Source organism: Salvia splendens, chromosome 20 (genome assembly GCF_004379255.2).
Source record: "Salvia splendens isolate huo1 chromosome 20, SspV2, whole genome shotgun sequence".
Lineage (NCBI taxonomy): Eukaryota > Viridiplantae > Streptophyta > Magnoliopsida > Lamiales > Lamiaceae > Salvia > Salvia splendens.
This window is the reverse complement of record NC_056051.1, coordinates 19864865-19881777: the sequence shown is the minus strand read 5'-3', so window position 1 is coordinate 19881777 and position 16913 is coordinate 19864865. Positions and strand designations below refer to the sequence as shown.

At 39.7% G+C, this 16913-nt stretch overlaps 4 protein-coding genes and 1 pseudogene across 4 annotated transcripts; all 5 read left to right on the top strand.

Annotated features, from left to right (window-relative positions):
- The first annotated feature begins 927 nt into the window (after positions 1-927).
- LOC121781879 (rust resistance kinase Lr10-like) lies at positions 928-1919 on the top strand. The gene has a single exon (XM_042179577.1). The coding sequence runs from the start codon at positions 943-945 to the stop codon at positions 1912-1914; it is 972 nt and encodes a 323-aa protein (XP_042035511.1). The 5' UTR covers positions 928-942; the 3' UTR covers positions 1915-1919.
- Positions 1920-12560: 10641 nt separating this feature from the next.
- LOC121781626 (rust resistance kinase Lr10-like) lies at positions 12561-13084 on the top strand. Its single transcript, XM_042179349.1, has 2 exons — positions 12561-12661; positions 12757-13084. The coding sequence occupies exons 1-2, from the start codon at positions 12561-12563 to the stop codon at positions 13082-13084; spliced, it is 429 nt and encodes a 142-aa protein (XP_042035283.1).
- Positions 13085-15271: 2187 nt separating this feature from the next.
- LOC121781624 lies at positions 15272-15733 on the top strand. Its single transcript, XM_042179348.1, has one exon. It carries the CDS (start codon positions 15272-15274, stop codon positions 15731-15733), a length of 462 nt encoding a protein of 153 aa, XP_042035282.1.
- LOC121781623 lies at positions 15273-16351 on the top strand. Its single transcript, XM_042179347.1, has 4 exons — positions 15273-15919; positions 16008-16043; positions 16124-16153; positions 16260-16351. The coding sequence occupies exons 1-4, from the start codon at positions 15769-15771 to the stop codon at positions 16349-16351; spliced, it is 309 nt and encodes a 102-aa protein (XP_042035281.1). The 5' UTR covers positions 15273-15768.
- An 89-nt stretch (positions 16352-16440) lies between these two features.
- Positions 16441-16913, top strand: part of LOC121781133 — a 2244-nt pseudogene continuing 1771 nt past the window's right edge.

The following is a 16913-nucleotide window of genomic DNA, read 5'->3' as shown; positions in this document are numbered from 1 at the left end:
TGTTTCTCTGTTACTACTCTTTTATTTTCCAGGGATACAAAACTGTAAGAATCTTTAATTTCAATTTTTTGTTAAGTCTCTCTTAATTTATTAACTGTAACTTTGTAATTCACAGACTACTACATTCACACTGTGGACGCAACTAATTACATTACATTCATTGGTATGCTCTCTAAATTTATATTGTAGTATATAACCATCTTAAATTCAACAGGGTAGATGACTTTGAATTTCAACATTATTAATCCTTGTATTTGTGTATTTATGTGTGCAGCCTTTGCCGTGAGTTGTGTGGCAATTATAGGTGCGCGCGCACTTAATTTATTAGTATGTCTCACTCGAAGATTGATTGATACAACTTCTAATTTTGTGTCACAAAAAATCTTCAGTTTTATTAACAGCAGCATTAAACCCCCTTCTCATAATCTTGGTATCTGGAGGTGGAATACTTCTCTTGCTTATTTACATCCACGAGTGTAACAATCTTTACATTCTCTTTCTAAGATGAGTAATTTGATCATTATTCTTGTATTATTGAATTCACTTTTATTTATTTTATTATGTGTATAGCTGGTATACGGCGAAATTTTTATTACAAAATCCCAAATGAAGTTAATGAACTCGAGTTTCCTGGTGCGCTCTATACTTGCATATGTTTTCCCTTCATTTCTACTTTATGCAGGTTACTGTAAAACTATTTTAGCACAAGTTTTTTGGCCTTATTACTAAATGTACTTGTTCTTGTTTTTACATGTTATCTTAGTCATCATCTCTGGAATCATCATCTTGGCACCAAGAATAATTATTTGTCCCTTGATAGTCTGGTTTTTGATTTACAAATTCCGAAGAAGGCGGTTGTCCTTGTTTGAGGGAGTGGAGTCATTCCTACAAAGTGACAATAAACTCGCTCCAATTAGGTATTCTTATTCGGACATAAAGAAGATGACTAAGAATTTTGAAGATAAACTAGGACAAGGGGGCTTCGGTTCTGTTTACAAAGGAAAGCTTCGAAGTGGCCATCTTGTAGCAGTCAAATTGCTCGGAAAATCCGGAGCAAATGGACAAGACTTCATCAATGAAATAGCAACTATTGGGAGGATCCATCATGTAAATGTTGTCGAACTTGTTGGATACTGCGCTGAAAGATCCAAGCGTGCCCTCATTTTTTATTACATGCCAAATGGTTCCCTTGACAAGCACATCTTCAACCGAGAAAAAACTTCTCCAATGGATTGGGAAATGAAATTTAAGATTGCAGTTGGAGTGGCTCGAGGGATTAAGTATTTGCACCATGGTTGTGACATCCAAATCTTGCATTTTGACATCAAACCTCACAATATACTTCTTGATGATAATTTCGTTCCAAAAATATCAGATTTTGGGTTGGCAAAATTATGTGCCACAAATAAGGAGGCAGTGACATTGACGGCCGCTAGAGGAACCATAGGGTATGTTGCTCCTGAACTTATCAATAGAAGTATTGGTAGAGTGTCTTACAAGGCCGATGTGTACAGTTTTGGAATGTTGTTGATGGAAATGGTGAGCTTGAACAAACACTTGGCACGAAACAATGATGAATCTAGTAAGTATTTCCCGAACTGGATATACGACCACTTGAACCAAGGTAGGGACATTGACGTTGAAAATGTTGATGAAAATGATAACAGAAACATTGTTCGGAAGATGACTATTGTTGCGTTATGGTGCATACAAATGAGTCCAGATAATCGTCCATCAATGAATAAGGTAGTGGATATGTTAGAAGGTGATGTCGAGCATTTGCAGATTCCTAATTATCCAGCGTATGTTGCTGGAAATGAAGAAGGAAGATGGACTTCTGATTCAAATGCTTCCATATCATTGTTGCATGATGACAATGGTAGCAGCATTATTAATATCATTAGTGATGCTTGAAATATGTATTGCCATCTATTTTTATATGAAACAAGTTCCGATGGTTGTGTATTTGTGAAACGTTCCTAATATGATGTAACATGAAGTGAATTACCATATTAATAGTTAATTATTTATTTTCAATCTTTTTGCTGTAGGGGTCTCGCTTTGACAAGTATGATTCTGTTTATAATATGGGTGTGGCACATATATTCATATTCACTGGTACGCTTTACTGAGAAACTCATAATTTAGGAAGTTTTTTGCGGGTGATTTACACAGGTTGTTGAGTGAATTGAGGTGTAAAGTAGAGGTTACATCCACTTATCTGCTATTTTATAGAGCTAACGAGTTTGTTGAAGCCTTAAAGTGAAAACAAGTGAAAACGAGCTTGAAACGGGGCTTAAGGAGGCAAAACAGAGAAAACACCCGATCGGGCGTTCGGTTTGTGCATTGGAAGTCCAGAATTGCATCGGCTTTGTATATTTTTGAAGATTCTGAGAAGTTTATGTTTTTTCAAGTATGGTCATATGTGCAAACAAGGATCATCACTGTGTTTTCACTTTGTGGTTTCTGATTTATAAATTCCGAAGAAGGCGTTATTCCACATATGATGCTATAGAAAGCTACCTACAAGGCGATAACAAACTCGTACCAATAAGCTACTCATATTTGGATTTGAAAAGGATGACTAAAAAGGCGTGTTTAGTGCATATATTGTGTTTTTTTAATCAAATTTTATCTTTTAGTGGGGAGATAATGCGGTCATTTTAATCGCTCTTACTTTATTCTTTCCCCTCATTTTCTGTCTCTTGGATTGAGATCCCATGCTGTGGCTAGGGGCCACCTTATGAGGACATGGGGCAATTGCCCCTCCTCATCCACTCATTCTCTTATATATTTATACATAAATTTTTAATTATGTACTTTAACCACACTAAATGCCCCGTCTCAAATACATAAAATATTCCTATGTATTATATTTTTGCCCCTTCTCCAATAAAATCCTAGCTCCACCCCTGGTTGTGGCAAAATGCACACCAGGGGATGTTGTGCAAATCCACGTCCTCTATTGATTTCCACATGCTTGTATTATTTTTTTTCATTTATAATTGAATGGTTTAGATCTGCACTACATCCCTGCCGTGTATTTTCCAATCCCTTTCTCTTATCTCTTCTATTTTATTCTCTCATATTACATTTTATCTTCACTCAACCCATTTAACACAATTTCTTAATTTTCGTGTCTAAAAGAAATGCCTCAATTTACATGAGACAGATGGAGTATACACAAAATATGATGAGACAACTCGTGTATAGCTGTAGCCGGCTGTTACACATGCGAGTCTTGCCTTCACCCCCATCAGCCATTGGCCAATCACTTGGCTACGAGATTTCGACCACACGGTGTAGTAGTTTGATATAATCGCACCTAGTATTGAATCACATATATGTCACCTGTTGTAAATTATGGTATACACCATAATTTCCGGTATATATAAAAAAATCAATACGCCGCAGTATATGAAATTTCATATGGTTACTCTACCGAAATCTTTTGGGAAGATATCATATCGTATCAAAAAGCATGACACACCAAAAATTCAGGGTTTTTTAATAATTTTTTAGTATGATAAACCCCATATTTGGTATTTTTCCCATCGATAAATTCGCGTCTAGTATCGAATCACATACATGTGAAATGCTGAGCTACAATCTAGCCACGCTTCTTCTCTCTCTCTCTTCTCATTCTTTTCAGCGATAATAAAGACACTTTACCTTTTATTTCCTTTTTTCCCTTGACTGCTTTCTTTCACTTTCTGATCTTTAACTTTGTGTACATTGTTCTCTTCTTTAACTTTTATGCATTATTTCTGACCTAATCACTTCTCAGTTTACTTTTCCTTAGTATGTTTTACACTACGGTAGGTCTTAATAGTTCAAAGCAGCATAGTGATTAGTGGATGCTCCTTTACACGTCTTGTTTGGCTAAATACAAGCAAATATACTCTACCATATATTCTTATTGATATGATATGAAGAAGAGTGAATCAATCATTAGGTATCAATATTGAACCATGATCACAACTCAAAAGCTCCTCAGCTTCCTCACCACTTCATCTCTCTTCATTTTCTCACTAATCCATGCTGCTGAATCTGCTGATGCAAACAAGTGCAGTCCTCCTTCTGCGTGTGGCCTGAAGTCCAACCCGAGCCACTGTGGCCATCCCAAACTCGAACTCACCTGCGAAAACAATGTCTATCACAACTCTATCAAATACAATGTCAAACATATCGACTACCAAATTCCACCATAAGGCTGGTGGATGCCTCCATAAACAACGACGACATCTGCTCTTTCCCTATTCACTCTTCCTATCTCTTTCCATACTATTTGCATACTCGCGTTCAAGAATTGTCTGTTAACTTGATTAGCTGCCCCAATCCGTTGAACAATTCTTACCTCTTTAACGATATTATCAGAGCTACCACATTACGTCTCATAGTCACGACATCTTGGCCGCGATTGATGGATCTGAAGAATGTTTCACTCTCACAAATCCACCAATCTCTCTTGTATGGGGTTCTGATAGGGATGTCGAGGGAGTCCTAGCTCCAACGGCACCGACGGGACAGTTAGATGAGCTGCCGGAGGGAGAAGCTTCGGAGACTGTGGAGAAGGGAGGAAGAGCGAAGGAACGAGGACGCAAGAAGATGCGTGATGTGGGCCAGAGGAAGGAGAGACCGAAGAGGAACGTTTCACAGCCCGCCAAATACCGCGACTTCACGCGACACTAGTTATGGACTTTTTCCTTATTTTGATTTGTTGCCTTATGCTATATTTTTGGTAGAACTTTATTATTATTTCCTTTCGGGTTTTCTTCTTGATTATTTCCAGAATTGTAAGAGTCGAATCAAGCAGGGTCCGGATTCTATATAAAGAATCCATTAGAGAGTAAAAAAAAATCATTCAAGAATAAAGAAATAAAGTATTTTTTTTCTTGAAACTCAAGAAACCCATAGTTGGAGCAACTAGGTTTCGTTATCCTTCTTTACACAAATTGTGAGATACTTTCTTGATAAGGATTAAAGCCTATCAATTGGTGCTTTACATTGCTTACTCTTCTCCCGGTGCTACGATGGATACTAGTTCGCCGCACACCGATAACCTTCCACCGCCGGCTCTCTCCGCAGAAGAATTACAGCACCTTGTTCTGGGCCACGATGCAAAGCTGAAATCACATCAATTTGCACTTGAATCCTTTATGCGCAGACAGGATGCGACAACGAAGGACATCAAGGATAGCCTTGCTTTGCTTCTTACGGCGAGCCGCAACCACGGGAAAGAACCGCCTGACCCCACCCCTCTCTCGTCGGCCGGTCGTGGCTGGAGACTTCCGCCTTCTCAGGTGTTACCACCGCAGGGCATCGTGCCGGATCCATTACCGCGGGTTCGTCCGGAACCGCCCAGATTCAACGAGGAGCATGCTGTGGACTGGATTCGGAATATCCAGAAATATTACAATCATCACTACACGCCGCTCGTGGACCGCCTCCACCTAACGTCATATCTTTTTGATCACCCGGCATCTAGGTGGCTTACTTATTGGGAGGAAAATTGCAAGAATAAGTCGTGGGACGACTTCCTGTTGGCAGTCAAATACCGATTTGATCCGGACCTTTACGTCGACTATGTGGGCAAACTTGCCACGCTCCGCCAGACGTCGACCATCGAGGCGTATCAGACCGAATTCGAAGAAATTATGCAGAATGCACCACAACTCGGGGACGACACGCTGATGTCATTATTCATAGCTGGTTTACAGGATTCCTTCAAGCATGAGTTGCTGACAAAACGTCCAGTGTCGCTCAACGAGGCATTCGCCTTAGCACAACAACTAGCCGCCTACCACAAGCTCTCAGCGCCGCCAACTGTGCAACACAAACCACAGTGGGGAGACCGTGATTCTCGCCAACGGCAACCACCGGCCCTAACAACGGCGCCACCGCCTCGACCAGCGCAGATGCCTCAAGGCCGACCAACGGGAACACAGCCGGATCAACCGCGTCGGAACGGCATACCAGTCAGGCGGATCTCAGCCGCGGAGCGTAGGGAACGGACCAGGCAGGGCCTTTGTTGGTATTGCCCCGAGAAATACACCCGAGATCATATGTGTAGTGAGGTGTTCTACGCCTTAATGGGCAGGGACGACGAGGACGATCAGCCGGCGAACGAGCCCGCCCTCCTTGACGATGTTGACGAACGTTTGGACGACGATGGAGAGATATGGTAATCACGGGAGACGTCTCCAGTATCCATGTTATCAGCCCTAAGATCAAACCGAGTGCGATCCGTCTGCAAGGGAAGATTAATGATGCCTCGATTTCAGTCCTAATTGACGGCGGAAGCACGCACAACTTAATTCAACCATCCGTCGCAGAAAAGCTAAGCCTTTGTGTCCACCCCATCAGTCCGTTTCGAGTTTTTGTGGGTAACGGTGAGTCGCTGCGTTCCTCTCACGCGTGCCTTCGTACGCCTATTACTATGCAGGGCTATTCGTTCGAAATAGACCTCTTCATACTACAGGTTAAGGGACCGGATGTGATTTTGGGGGTGCAATGGTTACAGGAACTCGGCGATGTCACTAAGAACTACCGGAATCTCACCATGAAGTTTGGTTTGGGTGATCGCGACATTTTCCTCCAAGGCGAGGGAGCAACTCCGCAACAGATTTCATATAATAACCTGTTTTCGCTCATTGGTCAGGAGCCGGAATGTGAGTTATTTGAGATGGTATCAGTCCCTCCGGATTCTGAGCCACCATCGACAGCAGATACAACCCCGCCCCTCGACGCCACGTTGGCTGCAGTCATAGATAAATTCAAGATGATTTTTTTCTGTTCCGACAGAGTTACCACCACCTCGTCGTTGGGATCATCACATTCACTTGGCACCTGACTCTAAACCAATCAACGTCCGGCCCTATCGCTATCCGTACTTTCAGAAGACAGAGATTGAGCGTCAAGTACGGGATATGCTATCGCAAGGTCTGATTCAGCATAGCACTAGTCCATTCTCATCCCCGGTACTACTGGTGCGTAAAAAAGATGGTTCTTTTCATTTTTGCGTGGATTATAGGGCACTCAATGCAGTCACAACTCCCGACCATTTTCCTATACCAACGGCAGATGAGCTATTCGACGAATTGTGCAAAGCACGTGTGTTTTCCAAGTTGGACCTTCGCTCCGGCTATCATCAGATTCGCATGCACATTGCGGATGTCCACAAGATGGCTTTTCGTACACACGAGGGACACTTTGAATTTTTGGTGATGCCTTTCGGACTAACCAATGCCCCATCTACGTTCCAAGCGGCAATGAATTCCGTCTTTCAGCCATATCTGCGTCGGTTTGTGATAGTATTCTTTGATGATATCTTAGTTTACAGTAGATCGCTCTTGGAGCATGCCGAGCATCTAGCACAGGTGTTGCAAATTCTATCGGCGAATTGTTTCTACGTGAAGCTTTCGAAGTGTGCCTTTGGCGTGGATACGATTGATTACTTGGGTCACATTATTTCAGCAGGAGAACTCCGAGCCGACCCAACAAAGATTAGTGCCATGACTGCGTGGCCAACCCCTACAACGGTAAAACAATTGAGAGGATTTTTAGGCCTAACCGGCTATTATAGGCGTTTTGTACAACATTACTCGATTATTGCCGCCCCCCCTCACTGATCTGCTTAAAAAAGATGCATTTTCTTGGTCCACGGAGGCGGACGATAGCTTCACAGCTTGAAAGCCGCAATGGTGGCTGCTCCGGTTCTTTACTTACCCGACTTCGACATCCCTTTTGTAATTGAGATGGACGCCTTAGATTTTGGGATTGGAGCAGTTCTTCTTCAGAACGGTCACCCTCTCGCCTATTTTAGCAAGAAATTGGGTCCGCGACGCCGATTGTCTTCTACCTATCACAAGGAGCTTTATGCGATTGTGGAGGCTATTCAGAAGTGGCGACAATACTTACTAGGCCGGGAATTTGTGATTCGTAGTGATCAACGCAGCCTAAAGGATCTTTTATCTCAAGTAGTGCAGACACCCGATCAACAATTTTACCTCCGAAAACTCATGGTGTTTAAATTCTCTATTGAATACAAATCTGGGGCTTCGAACAAGGTAGCGGATGCCTTATCGCGTCGTGACCCGGACACCGAAGTGGAAGAGTCAGCACTCCTCGTCACTTTCACACGACCAATTCCGACGATCATGGAGACTATACGGCAGGAGAGCGCAACATTACCGGACCTGGTGGCCTTACACCAAAGAAATTTCCAAGAATAAGGCCCCTTTGCATATGTCTGCAGCGGACGGTTGCTTGCTCTTCAAACGCAGGTTTTATCTTAGTCGCGATTTGGCAGTTCGGAGAGCAATTTTGGAGGAATCACATGGAGCTAAGACGGCGGGACACCCCGGCGAGAAACGGACTTTCGCCCGTGTCGCGACAACTTTTTTCTGGCCCGGCATGCGTGAGGACGTGCGACGCTATGTGGCAGCTTGCGCCATTTGTCAAGCTACGAAATACGTAACGGATAAACCATCGGGCCTCATTCAGCCATTGCCGATTCCAGATTCAGTATGGGCGGCTGCATCGATGGATTTCATTGTGGGTTTACCGAATTCCCACGGCTTTACAGCAGTTATGGTGGTCGTCGATCGGCTTTCAAAATATGCACACTTTGGAGCTTTGAAAACGGGGTTTGACGCACCTACTGTCGCACGAGTTTTTCGTCAATACGGTGGTTAAATTGCATGGTTTTCCGGACAAGTTGTTGTCGGATAGAGACCCGATTTTCATGAGTGATTTTTGGAAGGAGTTGTTAACTATGAGTGGGAAGAAACTTGAGTTTACTACCGCCTATCATCCGCAGACCGACGGTCAATCCGAGGTCACTAATCGCAGTTTGGAGCAGTATCTTCGAGCTTTCACTTTCGAGCAACCTAAGAAATGGTTTGAATTTTCTTCCTTGGGCGGAATTGGCCATGAATTGTAGTGTAAATGTTAGTATTGGGGATGTCTCCCTTTAAGGCATTGTATGGTCGGGATCCACCAAACATCTTTGCTACACCAGCTAGGCCGACGGATAACGCAGCGGTGGCGGCAGAGTTGGGCGAGCGGACGGAATTAATGGGAAAAATGAAGACGAATCCGGCTGAAGCCCAACGACGGATGGCTGGATACGCCAACAAGCGTCTCGACACGTGGAGTTCACGAGGAGGAGCGAGTGTGGCTGCGCCTGCAGCCTTATAGACAGGTTTCTGTAGGCAAACCTATTTCTGCAAAATTGAGTCGACGTTACTATGGGCCTTTTACGATTGTGGAGCGCATTGGCAAAGTCGCATACCGCCTACAATTGCCGCTTGAGAGTCGTATACCACGACGTGTTCCATGATCTCTCTCAAGCCCATTGTGGAGCCACTCACTGATTCTGTTCACCTGCAGCGGCTGCCTCCGAATTTCTCGCCAAGGAAGACCAGTTGACACGCCGATCACAGCCTCGGCCGAACGGATGGTTTTGATGGATGGGGTACCTCAATATCAATGGCTTGTGCATTGGTCTGAGGACCTAGCTAATCCGACTTGGGAGTCGAAGCTCGAGTTGCTACAACATTTTCCCAATCTCAGCCTCGCGGACAAGGCTGCCCTTATGAGGGGGGGGAGTTGATAGGGATCTCGAGGGAGTCCTAGCTCAACGGCACCGACGGGACAGTTAGATGAGCTGCCGGAGGGAGAAGCTTCGGAGACTGTGGAGAAGGGAGGAAGAGCGAAGGAACGAGGACGCAAGAAGATGCGTGATGTGGGCCCGAGGAAGGAGAGACCGAAGAGGACGTTTCACAACCCGCCAAATACCGCGACTTCACGCGACACTAGTTATGGACTTTTTCCTTATTTTGATTTGTTGCCTTATGCTATATTTTTGGTAGAACTTTATTATTTTTGGTAGAACTTTATTATTATTTCCTTTTGGGTTTTCTTCTTGATTCTTTCCCGAATTGTAAGAGTCGAATCAAGCAGGGTCCGGATTCTATATAAGAATCCATTAGAGAGTAAAAAAAAATCATTCAAGAATAAAGAAATAAAGTATTTTTTTACTTGAAACTCAAGAAAACCCATAGTTGGAGCAACTAGGTTTCGTTATCCTTCTTTACACAAATTGTGAGATACTTTCTTGATAAGGATTAAAGCCTATCAGGTTCAACTCTACTATGATACTAATTTCGGTGAACAATCCACAATATGGGGTAAGAAATTAAGCTAATCTTGTTTAGTATATATATGTTCATTTTAAGATTTGTAATTTCATCACTGATATCGCTTTTTGATTCTTGAAAAATGCAGAGGAATACTGGTATTACCTCTCAGAGTCTAATCGTAATGATACACACTGAATTCTAACAACATAATATAACTGTATGTCTTCATATACCAATATAACTACCTAATTAATTATTATCATCTATATCTACAGGCCATCGTATAATTCCTCTGGTCATCTAGGTGACCACTTAACATTTTTTTTCCTTCATCAATTTGTATCATCACATCAATCAAGAAGAGATCTAATTTTGTCAAACAAATTTCAGTTTTCATAATTGCAGGGGTAATTCTTCCTTTGACTGTCATAATCGGAATTACTGCTCCATTACTACTCTCATTTGCTTACCTTGGGATGGGATAAAAGAATGTAAGAATCTTAAATTCCATTATTCTTTTTAGTCTCTCTTAATTTTTAAAATGTTCATTTTTTATCATCAGACTACTACTATTATCACTATCAGATTCTTGGACAATCTGATTACATTGCAGACATTGGTACGCTATATAAATTTATGTATTACTAGTAACTATAGATAAATTCTATATATAAATTCTAATTTGCATAAGTCCATTTACCCAATGCAACAAAGATTGAATTTAAACATTGTTAATCATGTCTCCTTGATTTTATATTGTGTTTGTGTATGTATTTATGCAGTATTTGTCGTGAGTTGTGTGGCAATTACAGGTGCGCTCTTTTTACTACATGTTTGGTAGGGTAGTGATAGGGACTCATCACCACAACACATCCCAGCCTTGCAACCTACTTCGTCGACCCCGACTCAGGCAAATGCATCAGCAGCAACACCTCAGCAACAAACCAAGACCCAACCCAAGAGGAACAACAAGACCAAGCCAACCTTGCAGCCCATGAAGGAAAGTCCATATGCAATATTAAACTAATGTTGCAAAACTTTATTTGGCCATATATTGACACAAAGTCCACTTTACTTATCAAATCACATATCTTTTTATATGTCATATTGCTTAATTTTTATAAATGTAGATTAATATAAAAAAAATTAAAGTTATGTTCGTACAGGTATTACAATAGTTTTTCAAGAAGCTAACTTGGCAACACCGAATTCGGAAACCTAAATCACATCAATAACGAAGAGATCTAATTTTTAATCACATCAATAAAGAAGAAATCTAATTTTGTGAAAGAAATATCAATATCTGTAGGTATTTCATAATTCCTGTGTCATTCTAGGTGCCCCACAACATTATTTATTTTCGTCTTCTACTTCATCAACTTAATCACACCAATAAAGAAGAGATCTAATTTTGTGAAAGAAATATCAGTTTTCATAATTGTATGGGTAAGCCTTCCGGATCTACCTTTAAACAAGGTGTGGCAAATGCTATTTATTGTTTACATATACTATTTTGTTGTTTAATTTTGCAAAAAATATGAAATTCCCTTATATTTTCCCCTTTTCAAATTCTAAATTTTCTTCGCATATAATTTGCCCCCTTTCATAGCTCCACCCCTACATCCTATGACGATCATCATCGGAATTACTGCTCTATTGCTACTCTCATTTATTTTACTTTGGGAAACTATACAAGACTGTAAGAATCTTCAATTTCATTTCTCTTTTTAGTCTCTCTTAATTTCAAATAGGAGCATTCGAATCACATGTGCATTCTTTGGTACGCTTTCTTTAAATTCATTTCTCTTTTATTATCGTTTTTTAATTCTATTTTTTCCTTTTATCGTGTGTATGGTGCAAATGCAATGAAGGTCTCTACATCATGCAACAATTTTCCTTTCATTTCTACTTCATGCGAGTTAGCGTAAAACTATTTTAGCACAAGTTTGTTGGCCTTATTACTAAATGTACTTGTCTTATTTTTTCATGTTATCTCAGCCATCATCTATGGAAATTATCATCTGGGGACCAAGGATAATCATTTGTCCTTTGGTATTATGGTTTTTCTTTTACAAATTCCGTAGAAGGCGTTTATCCTTATTCGAAGGAGTAGATTCATTTCTACAAAGTGACAACAAACTCGTGCCAATTAGGTATTTCCTACTCGGATTTAAAGAAGATAACTAAGAATTTGAAGATAAACTTGGCCAAGGAGGCTACAGTTTTATTTACAAGGAAAAGCTTCGAAGTGGCCATCTTGTGGCAGTCAAATTGATTGGAAAATCCGTAGCAAAGGGGGCAAGACTTCATCAATGAAATAGCAACCATTGGAAGGATTTATCATGTTGCGTTGTACAACTTGTTGGATATTGTACTGAAAGATCCAAGCGAGCACTCATTTTTTATTTATCCCAAATGGTTTCCCTTGACAAATACATGTTCAACCAAGAAAAAGCATCTCCATTGGATTGGGACATGAAATTTAAGATTGTAGTTGAAGTGGCTCAAGGGATCATGTATTTGCACCATGGTTGTGACATCCAGATCTTACATTTCGATATCAAACCTCACAATATACTCCTTGATGATAAGTTCGTTCCAAAAATATCAGATTTTGGGTTGGCAAAATAAGCACCGCAAACAAAGAGGCAGTAACATTGGCGGCTGCTCGAGGAACCATAGGGTATGTTGCTCTTGAACTTATCAATAGAAGTATTGGAGTAGGGTCTTACAAAGCCGATGTGTATAGTTTCGGGATGTTGTTGATGGAAATGGTAAGCTTAAACAAAGACTTCACAAGGAACAATGATGAATCTAGTAAGTATTTCCCAAACTGGATATACGACCATTTGAACCAAGGTAGGGACATTGATATTAGAAATGTTGATAAAAACGACGATAAAAACATTGGTCGGATGATGACAATTGTTGCGTTGTAGTGTACACAAAGGAGTCTAGATAAGCGTCCATCAATGAATAAGGTGTTGGAGATGTTAGAAGGTAGTGTCGAACATATACAAATTCTTGATTATCCAGCGTTAGGAAATTAGGATGAAAGCTGGGCTAGAAATTCAAATGCTTCCATATCATTATTGCATGATAACAATGAGAGTAGTATTATTGAGATTATTGATAACGTTAGATTTTATGTTATCATCTATTTTTACCTAGAAACAAGTTTTATTTTGTTGTGTATTTGTGATTTGTTAATAATCAGATGTAAAATGAAGTGAATTAATGTCTTATTATTAGTTAGCTATTTTTTTCATGGTCTTGTGAATTATATTGAAGAATTCTTTATTCATCCCATATGTAACTAGTTGACTATACTAAATCAAGTTGTGTGAACAGTTGTGAAAGGTCTCACAACCCTCAATCATGCCTAAGCATGTATAGCAATACAATCTGAAATAAAGAAATGGGAGTAAATTAGCCCATGTGTTTGTAAGCTGTTTCTTTATTTTACTAGATATTCCCTCCATTTACCATTTAGAGGGTTATTTCTAGATTTTAAGAAATTACTTAACTTTCTGAAGAAAAATAAAGAGAGAAAGTAAGTGAAATATGAGATAGTGTGTATGAGTGTAAGGTGTTAGTGGAATATGAGTTCCCGTACACCAAAAGTGAAAAAAAAATTCTTTAAATCGTGCATTATCTAAAATTACAAAATAGTTCTTTGAATGAATGGTGGATAGTGAGAGTATATTTTACTACCAATTAAATTAGATAGAGGAAAACGAATAAAAAGAGAACAAGAAGGCGTTGCAGCAATTATGCAAATAATTTATTTGTGAACCAATGTTGTTAGAGATCAGCGGATGAATATGGCCTACAATATCAAGAACAAATAACAGAGAACAAAATCAAAATGAAGAACACACACAATCACGTGGTTCGGTTGTAAGACCTACGTCCACGGAGAAGCTATCAACCAATTTATTCAACACACAATCGCAATTGAAATCTCTCATTACAATCGCTCAAGAATCACTCAAGAAATCAATGGCTCAAACTCGAGAGCTCACACTTCAACCTTGATTTTATCCGGTGTAATTTCCTCCTTTCTGTAGGAGTTTATTTGTAATTTCGTCCTTCACGTAGGAGTTTTTTTAGTACATGAAAAAAAACCTCGATTTCCTCGCACAGAAAATGATTCTCTCCTTGTGCTCTAACTGAATCAATATACGTGAGTTATGAGAGCTTGCGGATCGCCTAACAAAATCGAGCTCGAATGCAGCTCGAAACCGCTTCGGTTGCAACTGCCAAAGTAGCCGTTGGGAGCTAACTTTTGAATCTTTCTCTTTTGCATTTTGGTCCCTCAGTTTCAGAATTATTTAACATGCATCCACATATCATAAATGTAATCAAAGTAAACAACACATAATACACATCCTTCAAAATTCAACTATTTTATCAGTGGAATCGGCGGCGCCGCAACAGCAACTCTCCGGCAAGCGGCAAATCAGAGGTGGGAGACCTAATAGCGACTGGCGTAGAGGTTCTTAAATTTGGAAACTGGATTGGTAATTTGGGCTTGATATTCATTATCTCAAAAATAAAAAAATCTATTAAAGCCCAACAATAAAACAAGTAACGGCCCAAAGTTAATAAGTTTTTGATTTACAAATATAATATTGTATGGATGACCATTTTCAGCACCAATCTTTATACTACATCCTTCCCACAAAAAAAAAGAATAATTAATATGGCATGGAAATGAAGATAAAATTGATAAAGTAGGAGAGAAGAGTAAAAAATTATAGTATGATAAGAGATGGAGGAGAATGATAGTTAAAGTAGTGTTAGTTGATAGTAGGACCTACATTATTAAATTGATAAAAACTTCTTAAAAATGGAATGCACATATTTTTGTGGGACAGACGAAAATGGAAAGTGCACATATTTTTACGAGACGGAGGGAGACACGAGTACTTCACAGTGACATTACAAAATCAATGCAACAGAAATTTCAAAGTTATAAATTATGATGGATGGTTTTGTTGATTTTTCTTCAAATAACTATCGGCATTGACTCATTGACTTAAACTAGAATCAAGTACCATGATTGGGTATATAATTAGAGGTTGTGGGTGTTGTTTGGTATTTGTGAATCACATTATCCAGCCATGATGACAACACAGAAGCTCTTCCTCACCACTTTGATTCTCTCACTCCTCCATTCTACAAATGCAAACTGCAGTCTTTCTGGGTGTGGTGATATTGGCAATATCACCTTCCCTTTCCACCTCAAGAGCCACTGCGGCTATCCCCAACATGAACTAATCTGTGAAAACAATAGCACATTCATCTATCTAAACTCTATCAAATACCATGTCAAGGCAATCAACTACCAAAACTCCACAATCAGACTGGTTGATGCTTCCATAAACAATGATACAACCTGCCCTTTCCCTAACACTTCCTCTGATTTCACCCGCTCTTCTTCTCCATACTATTATTCCAACTTATCTGAAGATTTGTCAGTTAACTTCATTAGCTGCCCATATCCATTGAACAATTCTTCCATCTTTACAGATATAACTCAGACTGTGCCTCTAATTTATCACACTCCACCTTTAGATATGTAAAGGTTGGGAGCATCGAGGCCTTAGAGGTACCACATATGTGTACATTAGGTCAAACAGTCTTGACATCGTGGCGGGAATTGGTGCATGAGAAGATTGCTTCCCTCTCAGAAATCCACCAGGCTCTCTTGTATGGTTTTGAACTCAACTTCTGTTATAGTAATTGCAGTGAAAAACCAACAAAATTGGGTAAGAAAGCTTATCTTGTTTTCAATATTTGCATGTTGAAAATGAATACATCCGTATAATTAAACGCTTTTGTTTCTTCAAAATGCAGAGCAACTCAGGTATCGCTTATCAACACAACCTTATGGTAAGTATTCCTACTTTGAATTCTAACAACATACTCAATATATAATAGTAACTAACTATCTAATTAATGATTATATGCAGACTATCTCCTTATTCCTTTGGCCATTATAGGTGGGGTGCCCACCTATCTTCTTTTTCATTGTTATCACATCACATCAAAACCCTTAATTAGAGATCTAATTTGTGAAAGAAATACTATCAGTTTTCATAATTGCAGGGGTAAGCCTTCCTGTGACGGTCATACTCTCATTTCAATTCCTTTGGGAAGACTACAATTTACATCCCTTTGGAAGAGCTACAATACAGTAAGAATTTTCAATTTCATTTTCTCTTTTTAACCTTTCTTGATTTCTCAAATCTTCCGTTTTTCTAATTCGCAGACGACTACTATCAACTCTGCTGCTGCAGGGAGCATATCATCAATTTGTGTTCATTGGTACGATCTCTAAATTTATTTCTTACTATTTTAAATTCTAATTTGCAAAAGTCCATCTTCTCAACGCAACAGAGTTTAATGAGACGGCTTTGAGTTTCAACATTGTTAATCTATCTTTGTGTATGTGTATATATGCAGCATTTGTCGCGACTTGTGTGGCAATTACAGGTGCGCACTTAATTTATAATGTCTGACTACCAACACAATAGACAAAATATGATTGCTAATTTTGTCTCCAGTTTGTTTACCGCAGCACTAAACCCTCTTCTTATAATAACCATCGGAGCTGGAGTTGGATTAGCACTCTACTTTATTATTACCTTCAACTGTAAGAATCAATAAATTCATTTCTCCTTCAACTGGTATGACTATCTATTATAGCTCCTTACAAACTTTGATTCATTTTTCTTTTTTCATGTGTGTGGTGTAATTCTA